The sequence below is a fragment of the Eremothecium gossypii genome, chromosome IV (assembly GCF_000091025.4).
Source record: "Eremothecium gossypii ATCC 10895 chromosome IV, complete sequence".
NCBI lineage: Eukaryota > Fungi > Ascomycota > Saccharomycetes > Saccharomycetales > Saccharomycetaceae > Eremothecium > Eremothecium gossypii.
In genome coordinates, this window is record NC_005785.6 from 1,093,676 (window position 1) to 1,119,329 (window position 25,654).

General features: G+C 51.1%; 16 protein-coding genes across 16 annotated transcripts; 9 read left to right on the top strand and 7 right to left on the bottom strand.

The window, feature by feature from the left end:
- Positions 1–43: 43 nt before the first annotated feature.
- MRPL20 (mitochondrial 54S ribosomal protein mL58) lies at positions 44–652 on the bottom strand (the record flags this gene model as incomplete). Its single annotated transcript, NM_209672.1, has 1 exon — positions 44–652. The coding sequence occupies one exon, from the start codon at positions 650–652 to the stop codon at positions 44–46; it is 609 nt and encodes a 202-aa protein (NP_984319.1).
- A 360-nt stretch (positions 653–1,012) lies between these two features.
- Positions 1,013–4,285, top strand: PRP16 (DEAH-box RNA helicase PRP16; the record flags this gene model as incomplete). The annotated part of the gene is made up of 1 exon (NM_209673.1): positions 1,013–4,285. One exon carries the CDS (start codon positions 1,013–1,015, stop codon positions 4,283–4,285), a length of 3,273 nt encoding a protein of 1,090 aa, NP_984320.1.
- Positions 4,286–4,545: 260 nt separating this feature from the next.
- RTS2 (Rts2p) lies at positions 4,546–5,256 on the top strand (the record flags this gene model as incomplete). The annotated part of the gene is made up of 1 exon (NM_209674.1): positions 4,546–5,256. The coding sequence occupies one exon, from the start codon at positions 4,546–4,548 to the stop codon at positions 5,254–5,256; it is 711 nt and encodes a 236-aa protein (NP_984321.1).
- Positions 5,257–5,325: 69 nt separating this feature from the next.
- Positions 5,326–6,249, bottom strand: TVP38 (Tvp38p; the record flags this gene model as incomplete). Its single annotated transcript, NM_209675.1, has 1 exon — positions 5,326–6,249. The coding sequence occupies one exon, from the start codon at positions 6,247–6,249 to the stop codon at positions 5,326–5,328; it is 924 nt and encodes a 307-aa protein (NP_984322.1).
- An 852-nt stretch (positions 6,250–7,101) lies between these two features.
- AGOS_ADR227W (ADR227Wp) lies at positions 7,102–7,962 on the top strand (the record flags this gene model as incomplete). The annotated part of the gene is made up of 1 exon (NM_209676.2): positions 7,102–7,962. The coding sequence occupies one exon, from the start codon at positions 7,102–7,104 to the stop codon at positions 7,960–7,962; it is 861 nt and encodes a 286-aa protein (NP_984323.2).
- Positions 7,963–8,154: 192 nt separating this feature from the next.
- BUD21 (Bud21p) lies at positions 8,155–8,838 on the top strand (the record flags this gene model as incomplete). The annotated part of the gene is made up of 1 exon (NM_209677.2): positions 8,155–8,838. One exon carries the CDS (start codon positions 8,155–8,157, stop codon positions 8,836–8,838), a length of 684 nt encoding a protein of 227 aa, NP_984324.2.
- A 46-nt stretch (positions 8,839–8,884) lies between these two features.
- Positions 8,885–9,817, bottom strand: ATX2 (Mn(2+) transporter ATX2; the record flags this gene model as incomplete). Its single annotated transcript, NM_209678.1, has 1 exon — positions 8,885–9,817. The coding sequence occupies one exon, from the start codon at positions 9,815–9,817 to the stop codon at positions 8,885–8,887; it is 933 nt and encodes a 310-aa protein (NP_984325.1).
- A 176-nt stretch (positions 9,818–9,993) lies between these two features.
- On the top strand, positions 9,994–12,051 carry DIA2 (DNA-binding SCF ubiquitin ligase subunit DIA2; the record flags this gene model as incomplete). Its single annotated transcript, NM_209679.2, has 1 exon — positions 9,994–12,051. One exon carries the CDS (start codon positions 9,994–9,996, stop codon positions 12,049–12,051), a length of 2,058 nt encoding a protein of 685 aa, NP_984326.2.
- A 12-nt stretch (positions 12,052–12,063) lies between these two features.
- Positions 12,064–14,514, bottom strand: TGL4 (triacylglycerol lipase; the record flags this gene model as incomplete). Its single annotated transcript, NM_209680.2, has 1 exon — positions 12,064–14,514. The coding sequence occupies one exon, from the start codon at positions 14,512–14,514 to the stop codon at positions 12,064–12,066; it is 2,451 nt and encodes an 816-aa protein (NP_984327.2).
- Positions 14,515–14,976: 462 nt separating this feature from the next.
- On the top strand, positions 14,977–17,544 carry PXL1 (Pxl1p; the record flags this gene model as incomplete). The annotated part of the gene is made up of 1 exon (NM_209681.1): positions 14,977–17,544. The coding sequence occupies one exon, from the start codon at positions 14,977–14,979 to the stop codon at positions 17,542–17,544; it is 2,568 nt and encodes an 855-aa protein (NP_984328.1).
- Positions 17,545–17,904: 360 nt separating this feature from the next.
- AGOS_ADR233W (transcriptional repressor WHI5) lies at positions 17,905–18,846 on the top strand (the record flags this gene model as incomplete). Its single annotated transcript, NM_209682.1, has 1 exon — positions 17,905–18,846. The coding sequence occupies one exon, from the start codon at positions 17,905–17,907 to the stop codon at positions 18,844–18,846; it is 942 nt and encodes a 313-aa protein (NP_984329.1).
- Positions 18,847–18,923: 77 nt separating this feature from the next.
- AGOS_ADR234C (ADR234Cp) lies at positions 18,924–19,445 on the bottom strand (the record flags this gene model as incomplete). Its single annotated transcript, NM_209683.1, has 1 exon — positions 18,924–19,445. The coding sequence occupies one exon, from the start codon at positions 19,443–19,445 to the stop codon at positions 18,924–18,926; it is 522 nt and encodes a 173-aa protein (NP_984330.1).
- A 296-nt stretch (positions 19,446–19,741) lies between these two features.
- Positions 19,742–20,222, top strand: COF1 (cofilin; the record flags this gene model as incomplete). The annotated part of the gene is made up of 2 exons (NM_209684.1): positions 19,742–19,755; positions 19,805–20,222. 2 exons carry the CDS (start codon positions 19,742–19,744, stop codon positions 20,220–20,222), a joined length of 432 nt encoding a protein of 143 aa, NP_984331.1.
- A 427-nt stretch (positions 20,223–20,649) lies between these two features.
- On the top strand, positions 20,650–21,897 carry AGOS_ADR236W (DNA-binding domain-containing protein; the record flags this gene model as incomplete). Its single annotated transcript, NM_209685.1, has 1 exon — positions 20,650–21,897. The coding sequence occupies one exon, from the start codon at positions 20,650–20,652 to the stop codon at positions 21,895–21,897; it is 1,248 nt and encodes a 415-aa protein (NP_984332.1).
- A 56-nt stretch (positions 21,898–21,953) lies between these two features.
- EFM1 (protein-lysine N-methyltransferase) lies at positions 21,954–23,678 on the bottom strand (the record flags this gene model as incomplete). Its single annotated transcript, NM_209686.2, has 1 exon — positions 21,954–23,678. One exon carries the CDS (start codon positions 23,676–23,678, stop codon positions 21,954–21,956), a length of 1,725 nt encoding a protein of 574 aa, NP_984333.2.
- A 263-nt stretch (positions 23,679–23,941) lies between these two features.
- On the bottom strand, positions 23,942–25,372 carry AGOS_ADR238C (ADR238Cp; the record flags this gene model as incomplete). Its single annotated transcript, NM_209687.1, has 1 exon — positions 23,942–25,372. The coding sequence occupies one exon, from the start codon at positions 25,370–25,372 to the stop codon at positions 23,942–23,944; it is 1,431 nt and encodes a 476-aa protein (NP_984334.1).
- Positions 25,373–25,654: the final 282 nt, after the last annotated feature.

Below are 25,654 nucleotides of genomic sequence, written 5' to 3' on the forward strand. Positions count from 1 at the left end.
CGGCAGGCTGCGTGTACTATAGTATGTAGATATATACAGGGGCTTAGGCTCTGTACCAGAGCTCTTTTCTCTTCTTGCGGTCCTCGCGCGCCAGCATGCGCTTATGGTGCCACCTCTCCTTGATCGCGGCCAGGCGGGCATCCATGTCAGCCTTGCGCTCCGGCGGGCAGTCGGCGACGATGGAGACGAAGAGCGGGCTGACGTTGAACTGCTTTGCCAGCGCCTTGCGCGTGTACTTGTAGGGGTCCAGGGTGCGCAGCCGCACGATCTCAGCAACCTGCTCTGGCGACAAATGGTACGTTTTCTCGCCCTTGACATGCAGCGGGGGCGCGAGCTTTGAGACCTGCGCGTCGCGGGCGTGCAGGCGCTCGGCAAGCTGTCTCCGGGCGTCGTCCTTGGCCATAAACGATGCCGGGATGTCTTCCGAGCTCACAGAGCCGGTGGTCGATGCGGGCGTCGGAGCGTAGTACAGCCCACTGGGAATCTTGGCCCGCAGGTAGCCCTTGTAGTTCGAAGCGGACGACTTGTTGTTGTATATCGACGGAGTACCTTTGAGATGGGGGATGGGCTGCGCATGGTCGATCAGCTTCCCGACGTTTCTTGCGGCAAGCCGGCAGCTCGAAGTGCTGAGACACCTAGCGAAGGATACCATGTCTGCTAAGCGAGCCCTGGGAGAGCTCTGTGGTGCGCACTTTTATTTGGCGATACCGTTGTGCGCTTGAATCGCAGATGTTACTGGGGAAAATTTTTAGCTTCAAAGCGTACTACTGCAGAAAACAGAACATCCTGCTAGAGAGAGACTCGATCCCTAGCGGCTATCCACAAGCATTGGACTTCGAGTTTCCAGCTACCCAACGTCAGCAGCAGCGCTTTATTTCATATCACGTGACATGAAATAACTTATCGACGTCTAATGTGTACGTTATTATGGGAAGTCTGTCAAGCTGAAGATGCGATGGTACACCATCATCGCATCTGAGGAGAGCAAGTAGCGGTAGGGAGCTGAAGAACGATGGACCCCGGCTTGAAGGAGTGGATACAACAACATACCGCATCCAATGTCACAGAAAAGTTTGTGCAGACGATATGCAATATAGCGCGCGTGCATGCATACGATCCAGTGAAGTTCACTAAGAGCTGCATGGCGCTTGGCAAGTTTAAGGGGGAGGAGAAGTTCCTGCATGAGCTGCTAGTATCCCTGCGGAGTACGCAGGAGGAGCGCACAAACACCACGGTGAAGGCTGTCCTTGACGGGGAGCGCGTGAAGGGAAACACATCCAGAAACTTGGTCGCGCTGAGCTTCGAAGATTCGGACGACGAACTGGAAACAGCACTGGAGCCGGACCAGAGCTTGGGGAGCGGTGGCCAGAAACAGAAACCGCTGAGATTTAAGCGACTTGACAAGGCAGCAGCAAGGCAGCTCAAAGAGTTTGCAGAGGGTCGCAGAGATCAGAAGAGCACGCTCGAGCAGGATGATCACGGCGACAAAACGGAAAAACTGGCTTTTGTGCCTAAGCTGACAGCGATAGCGGATGAAGACCAGATTGCCACTCTGCTGGCCGAGGATCGCGCCGAGGGTCCTGCACCTCTTGGCACACAAGAGAGCGCCGCGTTTGGTCCCGAGGACCTCGAGGAAGATAGAGCCTGGTATAACAGCGATGATGAATCTGCGATCAAGACTACAGCAAATGAGGCAGACGATGCTGCAGCTCAGATGCACATGTCTACGACGTCATCCGCCAATACCAGAGAAAGCGAAAGAGTACGAATTACATCTATACCGCTCGCAGAGCGCCCTGCCGTGATACCACCTTTTCTGAAGGCTTATAAGGATAAGCGTGGGGAGGAGGCAATCATAGGCGCACTAGATAATACCCACATGCATGATAGTGGGATGATAGATCCGTTCAAGAACCCAGAGAGTGAATTTTCGGCGAATGCACGCAGAGGGAGTAGGTTAGTGGCTATGAGAAGGCTACAAAAGGAACGAAAAGAGCATTCTGCACAGACTGCAGCCATAGTGGGTACAGTTGTTGGCAATGTCTTGGGGGTGAAGCAAAATGACAATAAAGGAACTTGTGATAAGACGTCGAGTCAGGTTTCAAGACAGTCCTTTGAAGACATCCAGGCCCAGCGCCGCACGCTGCCTGTTTATGAAGTAAAATCACAGCTGTTGCAAGTCATACGTGACAATCAAGTTACTGTGATTATAGGAGAAACTGGTTCCGGTAAGACTACACAATTGGCGCAGTATCTGCACGAAGATGGCTTTTGCCGTTTGGGAAAACAAATAGGCGTAACACAGCCGCGAAGGGTAGCCGCAATGTCTGTTGCTGAGCGTGTTGCTCTGGAGATGGGTGTGGAACTAGGAAAGGAGGTTGGGTATGCGATTCGGTTTGAAGATAAAACGTCCGCTGACACGAGATTAAAGTTTATGACGGACGGGATCCTCCTGCGGGAAACACTAATAGACGATCTTCTTGAAAAATACGCTTGCATTATCATGGATGAAGCGCATGAGCGCTCGCTCAACACTGATGTGCTTCTCGGCTTCTTCAAAAACTTGTTGACCAGAAGAAGGAACTTAAAATTAATTATTACTTCTGCAACTATGAATGCCTCGAAGTTCTCTCAATTCTTTGGAGATGCACCTCAGTTCACAATACCTGGTCGTACGTTTCCGGTGCAAATTAACTATACATCGTATCCAGTCCCCGACTATGTCGAAGCTGCGGTACAACAAGCTGCCAGTATACACCTCTCTACTTCACTCTTAGGGGACATTTTGATATTTATGACAGGCCAAGAGGATATTGAAGCAACCTGCGATGCGCTCAAGGAAAGAATTGTCGATATGCGTGTCAAAAGAAAGGGATCAATTATGCAGGATATTTTAGCAGATGTGGAAATATTGCCAATATACTCCGCATTGCCTGCAGATATCCAAGGGAGAATATTCAACAAGTCTGATGCCAAGAAGCGTAAGATAGTGGTTGCTACCAACATAGCTGAGACCTCTCTGACGATCGATGGGATCAAGTACGTCATAGATTGTGGCTATTCCAAACTTAAAGTGTACAATCCAAGGATTGGACTATATAATTTGGCCATAACTCCAATATCATTGGCCAATGCGCAACAGCGGTCTGGTAGAGCTGGTCGTACTGGGCCCGGTATTGCCTACAGGTTATACACAGAAAATACTGCCATAGCTGACATGCATCCGCAAAGTATTCCGGAAATACAGCGTACTAGTTTGGCCAGTGTCCTCTTGTTATTGAAGTCGCTTGGAATTGAAGATATATTTAATTTCCCATTCATGGACAGTCCTCCTTCTGCGACACTGATGACTTCAATGTTTGAATTATGGACACTTGGCGCCTTGGATAACTTCGGTGCTTTGACAGAGATGGGATCGAAGATGGCAAAATTCCCTCTTCAACCTTCTCTATCGAAGATACTGCTGCTCTCTGCGAAGTATGGATGCAGTGAAGAAATGGTAACAATTGTTTCTATGCTTTCGGTGCCGCAAATCTTTTATAGACCAAAGGAGAGGCAAAAAGAATCAGACCAGGCTCGTAACAGGTTTGTGGTCCCCGAATCAGACCATCTAACTCTACTCAACGTTTTCGTTCAATGGAAGGTGCACCGGTACTCCCTCGACTGGTGTCGTAAAAATTACTTGCAATATCGCTCCCTCCGGAGGGCGTACGATATTCGAGAGCAATTGATCCGTGCGATGTTAAAGGAGGATGTACCAATCATTTCAAGTGGTTCTGGGTGGGATATTTTACGAAAGTGCATATGTGCAGGGTATGTTCATCAGGCCGCTAGGAAGAGTGGTTTAAATCAATACGTGCATTTGAAAAACGGCATGGAGTTAAAACTACACCCCACCAGCGCCCTGGCTGGAATGGGTGATCTACCGCCATATGTCGTTTACCATGAACTACTATTGACAACAAAAGAGTACATTAACCTTGTTACCGCCGTTGATCCATTTTGGTTAATGGAATACGGAGCTTTATTCTATCACGTTAAATTCATATCAAACCGTGAAGTATATGGGCTCTATCCGGAAGAACAAGATCAAGATGGTGAACCAGTCTCCGAAAGTTTGGCTAACAGAGTTGTCGCCTGTGAGCAGAACCGTGAACTGCTTGTTACGCAACTTCAACAGGATCAATTGAAGTTCAACAATAACAGTACCGAAGCATCTACGAAACGTGGTGGTAACAGTAGCTCGTCAGTACGAATAGGGTTCAAGAAACGGAAACCATTATAAAGCGTTATGTTGTATTTTACTATATAGCAATGGCAGGTTCTTAATCTGCCTCATCATAGTCAGGATGGTGCGAAAATAGCTTCTATATATGTATATTCTAATTTCTACCAAATTGGTGCGCACGCATAGCACAGCATGTACCATAATCTAGTATTTTGTCAGTCAGCTAGCTACCTTACATTGCCCGTAAAAATGTCACATTGACTGGTGCTTCGCTCACCGCTTAACTCAACAAATGGGAAGAGCAGAGCGAAGAAGTCATGGGAAAGGCAGAATTTGGTACAGCCAAGTACATTAGTAACCAGCTGAAAGCCAGAGGCCTTCAGAAGCTGCGCTTCTACTGTCAAATTTGTCAAAAACAATGTAGAGACGACAACGGTTTCCAGTCGCATATAAAGTCACCATCTCACCTACGGAAGATCAGCACTATCACCCCTAAAGATATCGACCAGTATACCAAGCAGTTTGAGCGCGACTTCCTAAGACTGTTACACATGGGTCATGGAGAAAAGAAGATAGAAGCCAATAAGTTTTACAACGAATATATTCAGGACAAGCACCATATACATATGAATGCTACGCGCTATACATCACTCACGAAGTTCATTCAGCACCTTAGCAAAACTGGGAAAATTCGCGTGCATGGTGTGGAAGAACTGGAGGAAGATATGGACCCGGGCCAGATACTAATAAGCTACATTGACAACTCCTCAGATAATATGTTAAAGAAGGATAAACTTCGAGAGCTTGAAGAGAATGATAAACATGAAGAAGACATCCGTCAGAACATGCTGCTCAAACAGATAGAATTCGGCAAGAAGGCCGAGCAACTGGCGGACGTGCCAGCGAGTGATGAGGTTCCGGGGGCAGAGAAACCCGCTGTTATCGGAAAGGTGTCCCTCAGATTGGAGACAAAGAACAAGGTCAAGAAGAAGAAATCAAAGGGGACGAACGTGTTTAAAAAAGCGTGAATGCGGCATAGGTGCCGATTTCACATGTATCTCGGGCATATGGCCATGAGGATATTTAAAAACTATGTATCAGAAGTTTAGGGTGTCAAACCTATCCTGGTTTCGCCTCTGGAGCTCTAGGTACCGTTCTTTGGTCTTATAATACAGGATAGACGCGGTTGCAGTGAGTGCAATGATAGCGAACAGAATACTCAGGATATCAAAGAGCTTCGTGGCAGTGGAGCTGGACTCTCCTAGATTCTTCAGCCTCGAACCAATGAAAAGATACATGAATAGTTTTGGGGTGGTTAGCACCTGAGCGATGGAGAAATTGCGAATTGAAATTCCGTAGACGCCCGCGATGGCGCCGTTTGTCAAAGAATATGGGAACGGACACAGACGTAGCAGTGCGATGATCCAATAGCTATTGTGGTCCTGCAGGATCGAAGCCAAGGCTTCAAACTTGTCATTCAGGCGGATGAGTCGCTCAGCGTATGAGCGGAATACAGTCTTGAAGACCGAGAATGCTGCAATCGACCCCAAAACCGTCCCTAGCGAAATTATGAGCCAGCCCTTAAAAGATACGCCATATACCAGCCCTGCTGATGTGCAAAGCATCGAGAATCCGATCAGAGGCGGGAATGAAACAAAGAAGATCAATAGGAAGAAGATAAAGGGCGTGTACCACCATGACCGTAGTTCGTTTGAAATCTTGATCATCCGCTCTAGAATGCTTTTGTGGAACACCATCATCACTAACGCAGATACAGTTGCTCCCCCGCATAACAGTAGTACCGCAGCCCGCTTCCACAGCGGTAGGTCCATGAAAGTGTTGAGCAGCTTGCGGCTGCTCCGCTTGCATTGGTAAATTAATCTCTGCCGCGCGCTCAGTGGATACATATCCAAGAAGTCCTCCTCCTCTATATCGAAGAAGTTCTCGTTACTGATGGAGGTCCTGCGGTCCACATTCAAAGCTCCCTGGGAGCTAGTTCGAGCCTCGTAATGGTCTGCCATTGAACCTCGCGGAGACTTTGAAGCCTTCTAGGATTATATTGTTGTGGGCAAGTCCCAGAGGCGCACAATTGTAAAGTCCTGTACAAAGGCGGCTTTTGACACTTTCACGTAGTGCAGCTGGCAATAGGGAAGCAGGCTTAGTATGCCCCGGATCGCTCATCCCAATATTTCGTTTATATGTACGGGTTGATAAATCTCGAAAACTGAAGTTTCGACTTATATAGCATCCCTACACCATCACGAAATATGGGCATACCATGAGCAAAGTTGAGCTATATGACTTACGAGACCGCCACCGAATCTACGGTTCATTCGTGGAATCTCTCCCCCGAGCGCTCTAAAAGCTGTAATTGATTTTCGGAAGTAGATTAGACCCCGCCCTCCAAGTATATTTGTGGCGGATATGCCAAGATGCATGGCAAGGCACCACGGAGTAGACTGACTGGGATAAGGCACCGAATCAGATCTGCGGGAGCTGCGCAAGGAGATAGAAACTCCTTATACTGCGCGGACTGAGAGGGCTGCTAGCTGCCTGACACAGAAGCCTTAGTAGGGTGACGGCTTTATGTCAAGGCCAGCATTCAAGGCAGATGCGACAGTGAATCGCCGAATCGGACCGCGCAAAATCAGCTTGTGGCTGAATGCATGAAGGCGGTGCGAAGCACGATCTTCGTACAAGTTGCGATATTGCTGGATGTCGTATCTCTGTCAGGCCAGATAGCGTAAACGTCAAGACGACAATGACACAAAGTGTCGAACTAAGTATAAAATTGGAGCATTTAAATCGAGAACTCGGCTACTGAGTCGTCTGGTATCTATCTCAACCAGATCTACTCATTGGAGAAGAAAGCAATGGTAAGCCCCAAGAAGAAAAGTTCATCATCATCCAAAACTGTAGTAGGTAAGGCATTACACAAGCTGAAAACCGCTTCGGAGTTAGAATCTTCGAGGAAATACATCAGTTCTGCAGAGCAAGACAACATCAGCTACTCGGGTACCAAGAAGAAGAAGAGCTCTGACGGCTCGAAGAGGAAGCGCAGCGGCTCCATCATTAACAGTATCAAAAATCCGTTCGCCGCCAAGGATCAACTTTCGACTGATCGAAATACCCAGAGAACAGGAAAACACAGTGTTTCGTCAGACAAAAACGTACAGAGACTCCACATCCCACGTTCCAGATCTGCCTCCAGGGAGCGCTCCTCTTCCGCTCAATCGACCTCTTCCTCCCGCAGACAGGAAATGCATCCTACCTTCGACCACGACGTGAGCGCCCTCGAAAAAGGCGAATTCCATCGCGAACAGAGTCCCCTCATCACGGACCATGCCGCCGAATCGACTAACTACCAGTCTTTTGTCCATGTGGAGCAGACTCCGGTAATCACCCAGGGATCCATGCCCATGACTCCAATCCCACTACCCGGTCAGTACGGCGGCGAGCTCATAGAACGCCCACGCCGCCGGCCCAGTCCGTTCAGCCTCTTCGTGGCACATATGTACGCCAAATATCCCACCTATGTCACCGGCTTGGTGGTTATTTTAATGTTCGCGGGCAGTATGTATTCTATCTCCACTGGAAAAGGCACACAATACTTGACATCCCTCATGAAGGCCACGCTATGTTGGTTGCTAGGGTCCAATACAGCAAATCTAATTTTCGGAGAAGGCTTTTGTGAGTTTGACTTCCCACAGGAAGGAGCTACTGAACCCAACTAATAGCTACTGGTAATACGTAATACAATTCCGGAACCAAGAGATGAGCTCATCACGTGACTGAATTCGTTTCTTTTTTTTGAAACAAATTTTTCAATTTCGGCGATGAGATGGCCTCAATAGCATATAGTAGTAATAGTACATCATTGGTGTAGCGCATTGGGGCGTCCTACGTAACATTGCACACGGTTGTACATGAGCCAATCTGTTCGGCATGCCGCAGTAGCGAGCGTAAAAAAGCATTTCAAGTTCGACGCCGCGGAGACGGCGGCCCTTGCGGACGAGACAGTCGTGGCGGAGGAGATGGCGGACCTGGCGCCGGGCGCCGAGGAGGCGTCTGACTTGTCTAGTGATGACGAGGCACCAGAAGAAGAGGGGCTTGAGGTAGTACGGGCGGCTGCGAGGAGCAGCGAGAGCGCGAGGGCCATAGCAGTCAAACAGGCGCGCGAGCAGGAGCGGGCCCGGAGAGCCCAGAAGCATCAGCGCTATGCAGAGCAGCAGGAGCATAAGCGGCAGCAGGAGGAGGAACTGCGGGCGAGCGAGAATGGCCCGGTAGACAGCGAGGCCGAGGTGGAGGAGCTACCCGAGGAATTTTTTGACGAGTTGGAGGAGCTGCCGAAACCGATCGAGACGCGGCCCACGAAGATTAACTTCAACGACGTTGGGGAGCAGTATGCAGAGCCGCTACGGGCAGAGCTGAAGAAGCAGAAAAAGAAGACGCTAAAGTCCCTGAGGAAGCAGACGCTGAAGCGCGGGCCTGTGGTCGTGAGCGTCCTTTCGCCGCTAGGCTCGCGGTCCGCTCAGCCGCCAAAGAAGGAGAGTGCAGTGCTCAATGTGAAAGATAAGTGGCTGCGGCGCAGTGCTCTGAAGCGAAAATAGATAGATAGCTGTCATATGTATAATACTTTGGCCTCCGTGTGACCTCTTAATGTATGAACGAAATGCCAGCGGGTATCAGGAGGCCTGATAAGAAGGATATGGTGCCTATGTAGGGCCGGGAAGATTCGCCATTGGAGCCAGTAGAGGGCCAACTATAGCTCCGTGCCTCGCCGAGTTCAAGTTCCGACAGCGGCACGCTTTGCGCACTCTCCAGAGGTAGATACGTGGGAGTGCTGCTAGCATGGCCAGGTGTCTGTAGCGCTGCCGTCGCAACGTACAACAGGCTGCCGCCGCTGATTAGCATGATGTTGCGTCCGAGCCAGGAAGTAGGCCCAAAAGCAAGGGCATAAAAAAGCTTGAAAAGGAGATATCCGATTGGGGTAGACGCGGAAAACAGCAGCAGGTTCGACGCCACCTCGTACTGGTTTAGACCCTGCTTGCATTGCATTAAACTTACTATAGAAAGGACTGTAGGAATTTTGTGTATAAGCATGGCCGCAGCGAGTGCCCAATTTAGGAGGCTCCCGCTGACTGACGCCCCGATGACAGCCCCGTCCGAAAATCCATGTAGGATCATGGCTAGCGCGAACTCGCTCTTGCAAAGAACTATAGCAACTTTCCTCATGTTTGTCAGGTCACTCCAATTACGCATGTGTTCAATTGATTCCCTCTGCGTCCAAATGGGTCTCGTTGCCCCTTTCCAATTCACGAGCTTCTCCATGAAGTACATCACCAAATAGCCGATGATCAGGTCAAGGCCGTAGTTGTCATCGGCATCGCACACTTCGATGCCTTCTGGTATTACCAAAAGTAGTGCCGTGCCCAGCAACGTCCCGACGCCAAAAGTGGCAATCGATGAAGGTAAGCCTTGCGTCCTCTGTGCCCGTTTGTCTAAAAGGTAAATAGGAATACAACCTATTATTAGTGTGCTAAAAAATATTAGGAGGGCCACTATAAGGGCCCCGATGAGCTCTAGCATTATTAGGAGCTCCTGAGGGACTATACCTTGACTTAATGTTCACAATCTGCTGCCTTTTAGTAATTCCCATAGTTCTGGAAAGGAAAAAGGGCGCTGCACGAAATTTCAACCTTTTAGAAGTAGATCATCGCAGCGAAACCGACGACTAAAAGACCTGCAGAACATAGGCGAAGCGCATGTCCGAAGATATTATAGATAGGTCATTGGAGCTTGGAATCCAATGTTTCCAAGGCGAGGACTACAAGGGGGCTGCAGAGTTATTCAGCAAGTCACTGCAGCTTGCACGATCATATACGGACAGGTCTTTGGAGGGTATTCGCGAGAAAGTTGGCCTCCCGAAGCGCTGCTTACACGATCCGAGTCGGGTTTATCACCCACGATATCTTGTGCTTCTTGATAACCGAGCAGCTACGTGGGAGAAGCTGAATAAACTTGATAGAGCCCTGGCTGATGCGGCCTATATGATAACTGTTGATGCGTACAATCTGAAAGGATATATAAGGCGAGGAAAGGTGCTCCAGAAACTGGGTAGATACGAAGAAGCGCTTCAGGTCTACGAAAATGGGCTCAAACAAGCAGGGGAAGCGGAGAAAACCCATGCGATACACGCGCCCCAGAAGTTCCTCGATATAGTGTATCGTCAGCGGTCCACAATCAAGGAACTACTGCAGAGTCGCGCACGAAGCAGCAGATCTTTGACCCAGCAGACAGTTGCGAAAGAACCGAAGTTAAAACGTCCTGCCACCATCGATTCATTGATGCCTGGTAAAAAGCGCTCCTCGTCGAAAGCCAAAATCGACTACATCGCGACGCTACCAGTGGAGATAATAGAGCGTATTATGGCGAACATGGATACAAGAAGTATCATACGTTGTTACAGTGTTTGTAAATTGTGGAAATATAGGCTTGAACGCCTGCCACACTTGTACCAAGAGTTTCGCTTATCTTGCTGCTATAAGAATATGTTGGGCTATGTCAATTTTGTGGGAGCCCTGGCTTCTCGGACTGCAGAGTACTCATGCCGGAGTATACAGTGCGTGAGTGGAAACGTACAGGAGGAAGAAAAATCAATTATACTACTACTATCACGTTTAATGATAGGAACAAGGCAACTGGCTCTAATGGCGAAGAAATGCAAAGCGGAACGAATAATACAACATATCTGTGAAAATAAAAAGTTGCGAAATGGTGTACAGAGACTCTCAATTACTGCGCCAGTGCACTTTGGTCATAAGTTAAACTTGCATGAACTGTATACCCGAACTACGTCTATGACCCATTTGGAATTAGTCTTGAATTTCCATACACCCTCCGAGCACGTAGGTGGGCACCTTTTTCCTTGGCAAGACCATGCAGTCGCTGAAACAAATCTAGAATCTTTCACTCTTATGGCAAGAAATTATAGTGTCCATCACGTCAATGTTATAGAGCAGTTTGAATATAGCTCAGTGTTATTCAAGAGACTTAAAAAGCTTTGTATAACGGGAATTGACTTTCGACTGGGTGATAGAAACAACTTGAAGTGGATATCGGACATGCCAAACTTGCAAGAATTATGGTTAGAGCGCAATACTGGTATTGAATTCCATGAACTGATAACGCAAATCGTACAAGTAGGTGCACCGAAGACCTTACGCCATCTGACGTTTAGAGAACCGCCCAATCGACATTTTGATAGGATGGACCAGTCCCAACTAGGTTTAGGTGAAGAGGCACTTCGAGAAGTTTTTCAGTCTCTCGAGTCTCTAGACCTTATGAACACTAGATTTGATCCGCAGCTATTGCTATTACTCTTGCAGCCGGCATGCGAGAATCGAATTGCGAGACTAAACATCGGTAACTGTCCTAGGCTTTCATTTGCCAGAGACCTGGAGATACTCACCCTGATATTTCAGCAGCTTCCAGCACTGACGGATCTCTTGCTCCCGAATGTAATGGAATATACACGCCAAGGAATGGAAGTATTAAGGAAGAATATAAAAGGGATGAAGTTAAAAAGGCTGGATCTTTCATTTATACCTTCGCTTAAGGGCTACGAGTTACTAGATTTGTTAAAGGAGCTCAAAGGTATTAATCCACTGGGCCTGGAAACCTTAACAATCAATGGCTGCACTGCTGTCGCACCTCAAACTGTGGACTATATAACGAGAAATGGTTATGCTCAGAAGGTTATGTGCGCATATGAACGCACACAATGGGAGCATTTAGGAATAAATTCTTTTTGGTATAGATAAATGGTATATTAATCAACCTTTAGTATCATCACTTGGGCCTTGTTCCCTTTTCTCGGGGATATTCTTCACCGTTCTAATACTAGTTTGACTGGAAGCTGGGCTTTTTCTAAACCGCCGGAACCCTCTATGTGGTAGTTTTGACAATTTGGAAGTTCCTCCAGAGTTACTCACTTCAGGACCCCGGTCAGTCAAGTCCAACCTGGGAGAAATTTCATCCTCATCATCGACATGTTGGACTCCACCAAGAATCCCAGAGGGCTCTGAGACAATGGAACAATTATCATCTCCTGTTTGTGATTCAGAAATCGTATAGTTATTGAGCGATTTCCCTGCAGAGGACGATGGTGACTTTTTACCGGCAGAGAAAGTGAGGTATCCTCCTGAGCGTTTCCTTCTAAGACCGCCGTGATAACCAATGACTATTGGCATTACTTTCTCAGAAATAAATGGCGAACTAGAGGCAGAGCGAGGTTGAGCCAAGTTGGCAAAGCCCTTTCCCTCAGCAGAAGATTCTGATTTTCTGCGGAAGTGGACCTTACTTTTCGCTGCACCATAGTATGAGTAACGCCCGCCGGCATGAATCAGTTTCGTGGGTTTGTCAACTACCAGTCCATCTTGTGCCTTATGTGCATCCAAAAACTCCCTGATTATGGTACTTTGATCCTGATGATAAATAATCGGTGAGTTGATCAGTGATATCGAATTATCCACGAAATGCAGAGTGCCATGAGACTGCGAAGGTTTAGATATTAATTTCCCCTTCAAATAATTGATAACACGATCCAATTCAAACTCCTGACCGCAATGATTCTTAATTATGGCTATCTTAGGCCAGGTAGCACGCGCACCATTGACAGTCTCTCTCAGCAAAAACTCTTGTGTCGGGTTTGCCAAGAGTTCCTTAATGCGTAGAAGCATCTTAAGGTCTGGAAGAATAGTAATATCACCTGAGTACTGTTGCGATAAGACGGACCTCATCTTGGTAAATAGATTTCTAGCAATTCCCAACTCGGTACCCAACTCCAATAAATGGATAACTTCGTTAACAACAAAGTTATAGACAGTCGAAAGGTTTTGCTTTAAACGAGCACTGAATTCATCTTCCACCTCGCCCCCAACGCAGGACAGCGACAGCTTCAAAAATGGGAATGCATGGATGTTCACTTGGCACGCAATAATATGGTCAACGTTGAACATTTCAGACAGCTTGGCAATGGGTAGATCATTGTCCACAGAGCCATCAACAAATTTCACCGAGCTACTGTTCCATTCAGTCGTTTCACCGGTTTTCGGATCCTTCTCGTAAATGGGAGTAGATGGGAAAACCCCGGGCAAGGAACATGATGCACATACAGCAGACCAAATTAACACATTTGGTGCAGTAAGCTGATTTAGCAAACGTGGCTGTTCGTAAACGGACGCTGGAGAAACCGTGATGCTCAATATCTTACCTGTTCTATTGTACGCCTCACGGAATGTCAAGTCGCCCAGGAAGCCAATCATGGTATTGATCAAATGTTTATTGTCAAACCATGTACCGTTCTTAAGGAACCGCGAGATCTTCATCAGAAGACTCTCGTGTTTCACTTTCTGCGACTCATCCTCAAATATGTTGAACTCTTTCTGCAATACATCTTCTATGAGTTGAACGAGTTCGTGTTTATGGTGCACGCACAGAATAGAAGCCACAATCGCACCTGCGCTGCTTCCGCTAATCACACGGGGCAGTAGTTCCTGTTCAAATAACGTAGACAAGACACCAATGTGGAAAAGCCCAAACGTGCTCCCGCCGCTCAGCACCAGCGCGGTACGCCCTATATTTTTACGAGTCTGCACGAGCATCCCTAACATGTAGTTCATGTCCAGATTCGATTGGTACACCAGCTCGTGCAACGAGCGCTTGCTCTCTTCAACATACTCGTCAATGATGTACTTCGTCCCGACGTGCGAATGCCGGTATAGGTTCACGTTACACATGTTTCCCAGGTCCCGCACCCATGTAGTCCTGATGATGTACAGCAACTGGAGCCAGTCCCTCTGCTCCCGTGCCGCACGCATCTTCTCCGTCTGGCCCTTTACAAGCTTCCAGTCATACAGCGTCGTCTCTTCCTCCTGCTTCCAGGCTTCCTTCTGAGTCATCTCGTCCAGCCGAACGACGGCGGCCAGCCAGTCGTCGTACGACGTCGCATGCTGTTTCTCCTGAAGCAGCTTATCCAGAATTATGTTGTCGTTATTCAAGATCTGCAGCCGCTGCAGCTGCCTGCGTATGTACCGAAGCAGGCGCCGCACTCGTCGCGGTTTCTCGGGACGCGAGGACTGCATTCTTCCATTAGCATCGCTCCCATCCAGCCGGACATAGTCGTAGTACTTCTTGATGAAGTGCTGAGTGATTGGTGCCACCCCCTTGTTCCACGCATACGTAAAATCTTGCACAATGTTCGACTGCGGCTGCTCCTGAAGCATGACTTTAGACGCCTTCAGATGTTGCCTCGCGTGTTTGTTGTACCTTCGCGCCACTTGCTAAAGTAGTCTGTCTCACAGCTGATAACGTCGGGCTGCAAGGGTACGCTTAATCCCCTACATCGTTTCGATTATTAACACCCATACGTGCACCACGAAAAGTGACAAGCTCGAGCTCGAAAAATTACGTAGCACAAAACGGATAACATCTTAAGACAATGGAACCCGGAAAAGCGCATATCTGGCCAAATCTTCGGGAAATTCCCATTAACAACAGCTATACTCTGACCGATACACGTTGGAAGTCACGAAACTCATGCGACTGCATTTTTCTTTTTTTCCGTCAAAAGTTTCACTATGAGAAACAGTCGTAAAGTATAATATATGGGACACGGTCGGCATTTGTGCTAGATTGTTGCATCAAAGCTGTGAGACAGGTAGGAAGACGGAGGGAGTACAGTGATCATGTCGCCTTACAACGTATTGAACACAAGTCTAAACGGTAGTCCGTTTCCGCAGCTGAAGCCACATGTCAGGTACCGGACGGCGATGGAGAGAGCGGGTTTTGACGTGGCCTACGGGAAGTTCGGGGGACGCCCTGCCAGCAAGACGTCCGCGGCCAGTGTGACAAGTCGTCATGGAGGAAGCCACGGTGCGCCCGTGGGAAGTCCGCACGGTGGCAGCACCTCGAGCCTACCGACCGAGAAGCCGATTAACCAGAGCAAGCCTTCCGGATCAGCGGATCGGACCCTCCCCGCAGCAGAGGGGCTTGGGATCTCCGCCTCGATGCCATCGCTCAACACAGAGCTGGTTGCCAGCCCGGAGCCGGATTCTACTGCGCCGGCCGACGCCTTTGCCCTGCCGGAAATCCAGGTGAGCTACAACCATGACCAACGGTCAATAGCTACCGCGAAGGACATGCCATCGTTTGTGGTGCCTACCCCGCGGAACTCGTTGCACTCGGACACCGACCGGGACAGTGAATACTCGGCCGCCTCAGAGCACGCAACACTGCCTCCTTACGACGCCGGGGCTGACACCGGCCGGTTTTCACAGCACTTCAGCCCTGCGGCCAAACGTATGTCCACGGCAGAAGTTGGCAGCATATCCACCGAAACCCGTTCCTTCGCATCCTCGGCGGAGCGCTTGTCGATGTACGCCCGCAATGATCTCGTGTCTGCACCTTTTCAGTTGATGCCAACGTCTGCTGCTCCGTCTGTGCACCCTATTGAAGGCGCTATATCGCTACCAATTTCCCCAGACGCACACGCAAAAGGCCAATCTCTATATTCATCCGCGACTTCCGATGAGCACCTCGGTACACACAGCACCTTGGATGTCGACCAAAAGACCACCAGAGAACCGTCGATTTTCGACTTTGAGAACCAGAAGAACTCCCGGGCGATCTCGCAGAGCAACGCCTCCTCTACGTACCCCACACCTGCTCCCGATGACACTCAAGAGCCGGTCTTCTCTGTTCTTGATCCGGTGGAACGCTCCTTCATGATGCTTACGCAGAACTCGCAGCCAGACATGGAGGACAAGGATGAAGAGGATGGTCAGTCGCTTTACTCGGCAGATGACATCCGGCACTCCGTTAACACGGTTCGCACCGCCAACTCCTATCAGTCCGCCTCCACGAGCTCCCACGCATCGAGCAAACGTTCACCAGGTGTAGCGGACCGCCGGCAAACACGGTACTCGATGATGCCCAAGATCCAGGTGAGCAACTCAGCTATGTCGCTGGTTTCCGTGGTGGATGAGGGCGTTGATATTGCTCCCGACCCAATTCTGCAGGGCTCCCTGGGGAAGAAGGCGGAGGATGCCAGCCTGCGGCTGTCTTCGGGCGGCAGCTCGGAGGACGAGAATACCGTTGCCGCTCCCCAGGAGTCAAATGGTCTGTCCTCGACCACCTCGCAGGTGGAGCGGCTCATTGCGCAGCTCGACGACGTGTCTCTCACCCGTGGGGACGTGGATGCGTTCGACTCTGCTGCCGTGCCGCTGCCAACCTCTTCTCTGGCCGCCGCCTCGCACTTGCCCCAAACGCATCTCTCGAATCGCGCCAAGAAGAGTAGCGCATACCTCTCCGGCATACCGGATGAGGTGCGCAACCTGCCCGATCTGTCAATCGACCCCACGCTCTCGACCATGACAGAACACAGCTCGCCGGAAAGCACGGTCTTCAGCCCCGATGCCCAGTCGCCTGTGATGCTGAGCTTCAAGGGCCGCTCCCTCGACGAGATCTGGAACCCCACGAAGCCCGCGGAGCGCCTCAGCCTCGCGGCCAAGCGGCAGTCTATCGCCGCCAGAAACTCCGCGATCCGCCCCGTCTCGACCTACGGACCCAACACCATCCAGCCCTCGCAGCTCACCCACGTGTTGTCCCTAGAGGCGGCGCAGCGGCCCCGCGACCCCGTCCCCCCCGCCGTCCCTGACCACACTCCCCCGCTTTCGCCGGCCGACTCCCCCACCGCATGGTCGCTGTTGGACGCCGACTCCGAGATCCACACCTCGCCCCTGCGCATCTCTGCCGCGAAGCCCAAGTACCCGCCCGGCAAGGGCCCCTGCCGCTCCTGCGGCGAGAAAATCAAGACCAAGAGCATATACTCCAAGCGTGAGGGCGAGCTCTCCGGTCAGTGGCACCGCGAGTGCTTCCGCTGCACCGTGTGCGCCCTCAAGTTCAACAAGCACGTGCCCTGCTACATCTTGGACGACGTCATCTACTGCCGTCAGCACTACCACGAGGCCAACAACTCCATCTGCCGCGTCTGCCGCGACTTCATCGAGGGCGAGTGTCTCGAGAACGACAAGGGCGAGACCTTCCACGTCAGCTGCCTCACCTGCTACCTGTGTCACCGCCTGATCCAGGAGGACTACTACATCTACAACGACGAGCTCCCACTCTGTGCCAACCACGACATGGACGCGCTCGTGCGCAACGGTATCCACGGCGAACGCCGCAGCTCTGACCCAGACTCCCTTGAAGTCACCAATACCCTATCCAAGAGGCGTACAAGACTCATCAACGTCTAACGGCCATGAAAAAAAACGCTACATGGGCCCACACCCCGACATACATTAAGTAGTTTGTAGAGATATGATGTAACACTACCTGTATACGCTCTGATGAATTCCACCGTCGCGTACCGGGCCCGGTGCCAGCCCAGGCTGGCGCTGGCGTCTAGCAGCGGTTGTTTCTGGCAATGTCTATCAAAATCAAAACAAAAAAACACGAACGGAGCAATAGGCTATTCTAGGAACAAGAGGGCAAGAAGGCCAGCGAGTGCGAGCAATTCACTGCTGCGTGGATAGTGGAACAAGGGGGTCGGAATACTGGACCCACGAGCAGCGGATAGAAATAGCCCATAGAGCAGGCCTCAAGGAGCAATCAGAATGGTCAATACACCTCACAGGGAGTGGAGGCGCGACGGGCAGGACGAAGGCTCGCCGCAGACGCCGTCTCCGCCGCGGTCGGGGCCACGGCGGTTGGGTGGTTCGCCAAGCACAGTATCGCCAGGAGTACGCAGCCGGCTGCTGGCCCCGACAACGCCGAAGTCGCGGGCGTCGGAGATGTTTTTGTCGCCTTCGCCGACCCTGCGGTCGCCGGCAGCGCAGGCGCCGCCGCGAGACAGCGATAAGCCGATCCGCGAGATCTCATTCAACCTCAAGACGCGGCTCAACTATGCATTTGTGAAGCTCCAGAACGGGTGGCAGGATAAGACGCTGCCGGAGCTGGAGGAGGCGCTGGAGGGGTCGCCGCGCAAGCGACACGAGCGGTCGCCGGTGGGGCCGGCGGAGGAATACAGCAACGCATATGCAACGGCGGCGGCAGGTGCCGACGGGGCTGCGGAGAACAGCGCGCAGAGCGCTTTTCTGCGCGCGCTGTCGAGCCCGAAGAAGAAGCCGCGCTCGGAGTCGGTGGGCCAGGGCTCGCCGCCGCGCCTGCCCATGTTCCCCTCGCATAACGAGCCCTCGGAGGTCGAGGCCATTGAAACACTGATGGCGCTGTCCTCTGCGCAGAAGCGGCTGCCGCACCCCGCGCGCGACGCGGGTGCGTTCCTGGGCGCGCAGCCCGCCGCGCTGGGCCAGTTCCCGACGTTTGCCGCCGCGCCCGCGCCCGCGGCCACGGTGCACCGCTCGTCGCTGTCCTCCGACTCGTCCGACTCGTCCGCGTCGTCGCTCAAGCGCGCGCTCGTCAAGCCCTTTGGCCTCGCGCCTGCAGAGGTCCCGCATCAGGCACAACAGGCACAGCATTCTGAGGTACAGACTGACGTCGAGACCGATGTCGAGGAAGCGCTCACCAGCGACACCGAAGACGCCCCGGTCACGGACTAGCCGACAAACTTTGGCCCGCTGCCGCCGCCGCCGGGGCCGCGCACACGCAGTGTAGCTACCTTAGTACTATATAATAACTACTGCGGGCTCTGCGCAGCCCGCTCCACCGCGCGCAGCCGCTCTGCCACCGCGCAGCCCACCTCATTGCGCGCCCGCGCCAGCCGCAGAAACCGCGCGGTCACGTGCGCAGACCTCGCCACAAGCGCGTTGCATCGCTGCCACAGCGCGTCCACCGCCCCGCCGTCTATGGCCCCGCTGCCCAGCGTCCCACACCCGGCCACCACCGCGCCAAACCCATCGTGGCAGCGCAGCTCCAGCGCCTGCAGCCCCGCCACCAGCTGCTGTAGCTCCTCGTGGCACGTCTCCACCACCGCCGCCACCTCGCGCCCGTCCCCCGGCTGCCCGCCGTCGCCCAGGAACTGCTGCAGGTAGACGCCCATCTGCTCGTTGAACTGCAGCCCGCGCTCACACAGGCCCTGCAGCTGCCTCATCAGCTCCCGGACCTTACTCCCCACGTCCCCGTCCTCGGACGCCTCACCCAGCATCTGCTCTACGCGCTCCAACCGCGCGGCCAAGTGCCCCAGCTCTGCTCTGGCCATTGCACACGTCACTTGCCCGCTTGCCGCCGCGGTGCCACAGCCGCCGTGGTGGCCTCTTTGCTAGCCGGGCCGCCGTACATGCGGACCACATGGCACTTCGTGTGCTATGACGCCCCCTTGCGTTGTTGAAAAATCACACGGAATCCCTTTTCTACTACACTTGTACTTTCCGTAGGTATTAATAGAGCCAAGTTGGGTGTTTCGCTACAGACACGGGATCCTCAGCAGAGTTGTGTGGTTAGAATCCAGGCAGTATAATTCAATTGCAGAACTACAGGGATCTTGTAGAGCCAAAGATGTCTAGATCTGGGTATGTCACGTGATTGCGCTTTTGCGGCGGGCCGTACTAACACACGCAGAGTTGCAGTTGCCGACGAGTCGTTGACGGCGTTCAATGACTTGAAGCTGGGCAAGAAGTACAAGTTTGTGTTGTTCGGGTTGAACGCGGACAAGACGTCCATTATCGTGAAGGAGACGTCCAACGAGCGCGACTACGACGTGTTCTTGGAGAAGCTACCGGAAGACGACTGCCTATACGCAGTCTACGACTTCGAGTACGAGATCAGCGGCGCGGAGGGCAAGCGGTCCAAGATCGTGTTTTTCACGTGGTCACCAGACACAGCGCCCATCCGCTCGAAGATGGTTTACGCATCGTCCAAGGACGCTTTGCGGCGCGCATTGAACGGCGTGTCCTCGGACATCCAGGGCACGGACTTCTCGGAGGTGGCGTACGAGTCCGTGTTGGAGAAGGTGAGCCGCGGCGCGGGCTCGCACTGAGCGCTGCCGCTTTCTCGGCCACTGCCCATCTTGTTGCCTCGTGCGTGCCAGAATTGTATGTGTAGCCCTGATATATGTACGTGCTTCTGTACGCGTTAATAGTACTTCTATTGCTCTTCCCCCGCTCCGGCTGCATGCGGCTGTCCGCTGCTGCTTACCTCTTACGTAACGGAAAAATCCGGCCGTTGACCAGTGACCTCATCGAGTCTTTTTCCGGCCCCGGAAAAAAATCATGCGGGAAAAATTCGGACAGTTCTCCACACGGCGATCCCAACGGAGAAGAATCTGCTCGAAGACTACTATACGTATTCATCGCACAGCCAGTAAGTGAGTAAGCTGGTTTTAAATTTGAGTACGCATACGCAGACGCAATTGGGGAGGTTTTGCTGTGTGATCAAGAGCGATTCTGAAGCGATACCAGGAAGGCATGTCGATTGGGCACGGCGCGAGCGGCACAGCGACAAATGCTGCGGCGATGAATCTTGCAGGCGCAGAGCCGCCTTTTATAGCGCCGCGGCCCCCGCGCGCGACCCTGGAGCAGCGGATCCAGATTCTGGACCTGTACCATAGCACGAAGATGACCCAGGCACAGGTGGTCAACCGGTTCCGGGATCAGGTGTCGATATCGGGTTCTACACTAAGCGAGTGGGTAAAGCGGGAGCAAGAGCTGCGGGAGCGGTACCGGGAACTGCAGAGCAGGCAGATCGCGAAGGCCAAAAAGGAGAAAAATAAAAGCAGCTACAAGTACAGCCGCATGAACGAGATGATGGACCACTATCTGTGCATGTTACGCGAAAAAAACATCCAGATCACGGAAGGCATCTTGCGGGATTGTTGGCAGCGCTACGCACGGCAACTCGGCGTCACCGATCCAAAACGGCTTAAATCGTTCAGCAACGGATGGCTGACACAATTCAAAAAACGTCACGGCCTCAAGCTTAAACAGAACGATAGGGCCTGTCTCAAAGAGGAGCATCCGGACCAGATGGCCCAGCCGCAGGTACTACAGGAGCCTCCAGTAGGGGGGACAGGGGGGCTATTTACGTCTACTGCATCGGGTAGCGAGAATAAATACATGCAACATGGGTACCAGGGTATGGCGTCCGGCCCAGTTCCGGATATGACCGCCGTGGCGGATGTGAAGATGATCCCGCAAGACAGTGCCTGTATAATGAAAAACGTCTTTGAGGTCTCGAACTCTGCGCCAACCAAAGCAATGGCTGATATTTCGAAAGCGGCTCCGGGCCATCTTCGCCAGTACGACCGCGACCAGCAACTGCAGGATATAACGCTAGAAGACTGTAACAGTTCTATAGCCGGGACTACCGGCAGGCTGATAGGCAGGCTGCCGAAAGAACACGGATATCAGTTTAACTCGGAATTGGTAGACCCGGTACATCCACCAAATGAAGTACCTATAAACCCCCCTGTTAATGGATGTATCCCCCAGGCAGGTGTGATCGGTGAGGTCGAATTCGAGAGGTTCCTAACAAAATATGCACAGGACTTTATGGCATTGAATGGCGATAAATATCCACAGTCGCACTTCCTACTGCGGCAGCTCACCCAAGCGTTTCAAAGAGAAAAGAACTATAACGCAGATGAAAGATTGAAACGACTTGTTTATGAACCTTTAATGACTAATGATCCCCTTTATCTGATGTCCCTGCAATAGCGTAATATTCCTTAAAGCTGCTATATATGAGAAAGGCGATGCGAAATTTCTCTAAATTATTGATGGAATGGCTTACGCTCAAAAAACAACGGCTCTCTAGATGTTCCTCTAGTCCACATTAGGCGGTCCATGACTGTACCAGCAACTATAAACTGCTTTATTGACCAGTCACCTGTTCCATAAACCTCGGGGATCTTCGATCCCAGTTGGGGAAATAAACTTTTGTAGAAGTTCATATACTCCATAACGTCATCCTTATCAACTACGATATTGCGCTTAACTTCTTGGAACATTGTATGGATGAAATCCGGTAGTTGATACTCTGTGTTTTTATAGCTTTGCTTATTCCCCACCCGAACGAGCCAGAGTAAAATGAGCCTTCTTTCCATTCCCTTCTTGAGCATATCGTCATAACTAGTAACTCCTAAAGCAAGCAAAGCACTGTTTGCAAAAAGGCGATCATTTTTCAGTACACTTTTGAAAGAGAGAGGTTTATGGGCCTTTATGATTTCCTTCTGAAGTCTAGGAATTGAGTCGAACGCTGCTTGGAAGATTTTCTTCTGGGATGCTTTATAAAGTTTGAAAAGTTTGGCAGCGTTATGGTTCGAGCCATTACTCAAGGTTGCTGTTGGTGACTTTAAAGCCTCAATCTTTTGCTGCAAAATGGATGATAACTGATCTAGCCCTTCCAGGGTACTTCTCACGGTTAGAAACTCTTCAGATTTCAACATATTTAATGATGAGAAAAGATTGACTATCGACGGTGATAGCTCTCCAGACACTGGAAGCTCGTAGCTAATCATGTCATCGAAAATATAGGCAGCCTGTAGATTTACACCGACGCGCGCCGCCTGGCTTATACTTTCACTAGGAATCCTGAAACACAGTGTGGATTTGTCATGCTCGTTATTGGGAAGAACAAACCCATAATTCAGCAAAAGCTCATCATTGGATTTATCGCCGTAGTTGTTGTATAGTTCATCGCCTGTTTCAAGGGTCTGTGCCGTTGAGAATGTAACAGCAGCGACTTGCTCATTGTATGACCATGTGACATTTGTACCGGCTGAGTGGTTTAGTAGATCAATGATCGGGTTTAAGAATGCCTCGTTGAGGTCCGTTGTTGTGCCTAGAATAAGAGTTGGGAATGCTCTCGATGAGAAAATAGAGGACGCCCACAGGTATGCCGGAAAGTCTGTCCAATCAGTGGTGGTTGGGTCAGCCAACTGGTTGCTAATGTACTCCCCCGCGTCAAAGTTTTCAGAGCTGTTAAATAGATCATAGAACTTAGTATCGTTACGCAACTCGCCGGCCGTCACCAGCTCGTGCCACTCGTTCACCAGCTGCCGCAAATTCTTTTTCGCTTTCAGATAAATGTCCATGCCACGCAGAAGCAGTAGCTCTGAATTAGTCCAAAAGTATGGTGTGTGCATTTCCTTGTGCGTTGGTAACACAGACAGATAGGGCTTGAAAAACTGCTGAAGTTCTGCATCCTTTGGCCCCGTGTCTGTTGCAAACATCAGCTTGGCCAAAAACAGTTGGGTTAGCGCATTAGGTCCCAAGTTTTTGGAACCAAGCTCTCCCAAAGACTTGATAGCCATCTCTCTGGTAATCAGAAGCTTCTTGGGGATGGATATTAACGGTTGGCTTCTGCCTTCGATCCTGGATTTGACGAAGACGGATATCCCTGAATTTGTGATCTTGAACTCCAATGAATCATCTATAACTGCACCATTTGCAGTGGCCCAATCGAGGCATTCTTGAACTTGATAGCCCGATGTCATGTCTTAGATATTGTTGCAAGTGTACTAAACCATCGATATTCCTCATGAAGGGAAGAGATAAAGTTCGTCCAATTTTTCTTCCACATTGGCAGTGCCAAAAACTAAAGATCAAATTTGACATGTAATTAATATATTGAGGTAAAATCTAGATAATAAATACTGCCAGCAGTGCTGACCAACTTCCATTAGCAAGCATATAAGAGGTCTTAAATCAGCCGAAGGTATATGCGAGGGAAGATAGATCATGGCTAGCGCAACTCTCGCTAGTTTAGAAAATAGCCCAAGAGCGCCAGCAGCACCAGCTTGTCGATGGGAGCGACAAGAGCTGGGGCGTGTCCAGTAAACGTCACGGAGGGTGAAGGGTTGGTCAAAGTACCTTTTTCGTCTTGCGCTACCGTACCAGTTGGGCGGATGCTGCTGCTGCCCGATTCAGTGACAGGGCTATCGCTTGCCGGGCGATCCACTACCACAGTTGGGGACGAGCCCGGGGTAATGGTAGTAGTCGTGGAGGTGAAGTAGTTACGCTCTACCTGGTTGTAGTACTCCTTCTCCCACTTTTCCCTAATGGACTCAAGCACACCTTTGCCATTCTTGTTAATGAGGGTGATATTAGGAGCAGGAAACGATATGGAACGGTCGTTGAAATATCCCAAATAGGTGTAGTTGTTGAACTTGTAAGTGGTCTCCACCTCATCGTTCCGGATGGATGCGATCTTTGCCAGTGGCTCAAAAACATTGGCAGTGGCATCGTGTCTGCCAAGAGATGGCAAGTCCCAGTTCGCCTCAACAGAGGAGAGCTGGCTGTAATGGTCGTAATAGGTGTGGTCTTCCGTTCCCCTTAGTTTTTCTGGCACAGCACCACCGAGCAGAATGGAGAAAACAACGTTCTTCGTCGGGTATGTGTCGTTCTCGTCAAATGTCAGCAGCACGAGGGTGTTGTTCATGAAGTACTCATCCTTCAACAGTGGCTCCAAGAACGACCTGGACCACTCGCCGGCCACCTTGATGTTCGTGTCATGCCCGTCGTTCGTCATATTCGGCGTAATTATCATATACTGCGGCAGCGACTTGTCCTTCAGGTCACGGTAGAACTCCGTGAAGTTCTTGATGTTGGCCAGGCGGTCCTCGTTGGACGTCACTGAGTCAAACAGAACCAGCGGGTTGTGCTTGCGCACATACGCACTGGCGTACGTCTCCTGGTTTGAGAAATTGTAGCCCAGGAAGCCGGTATATGGCTGGTCTTCCTGGTATTCGGCCCATGTGATCTGCTTCGTGTCCAGCAGATCCACAATCGACGACACATTCTCAGGCACCTGGATGAAGCGATCGTCGTCCAACGCGAAGTAGTCGCCCCCCACCGACGCCAGGTAGTTGGGTTGCGACGGGTGGGTCAGTGCCCAGTAGTTCGTCAACGTGATGCCATGCTGCGCCAGCCACTGCATATCCTGCTGCCCAGCAGCCTTGTCGAAGTCCGTGTTCTCCAGCCATATCACCACGAACCGATCGAACGCCTTGCCAGGCACAGAAGAGGTCCACTGGTTGGTCTTCGCCACAGCCGCCTGCTTCTGCACCTCGTCCAGGCTGGGCGACACCTTGTCGTACTTCCTTATATTTTTCCGGTCATACCTGTACGACTTGGCCGCCGTGCAGCTCCCGACCGCAGCGACGACAGTTAGCACTCTGCTCCACTTCATATCACAGTCCAATTGCTGCTACTGCTCCGAATCTACACTGACTTTGCTCGACCACATACACATGCTTATATATATTATATCCCCGCTCTATACCGTGCTATGTCTGCGACTATTGCCTAATCCGATAGCCTGCTAAATGACTGACACTAGCAGTAGTATTTTATTGCTGGTGCTGCTGACGCTGGCGCCTAGACCGGCATGCCCGAGCTGCAGCTTCACCGTAATCTTTTCCACGTGCGCACAAGGCAAAAGCAACCTGCAGCCGCGGCAACATCGAGCGCA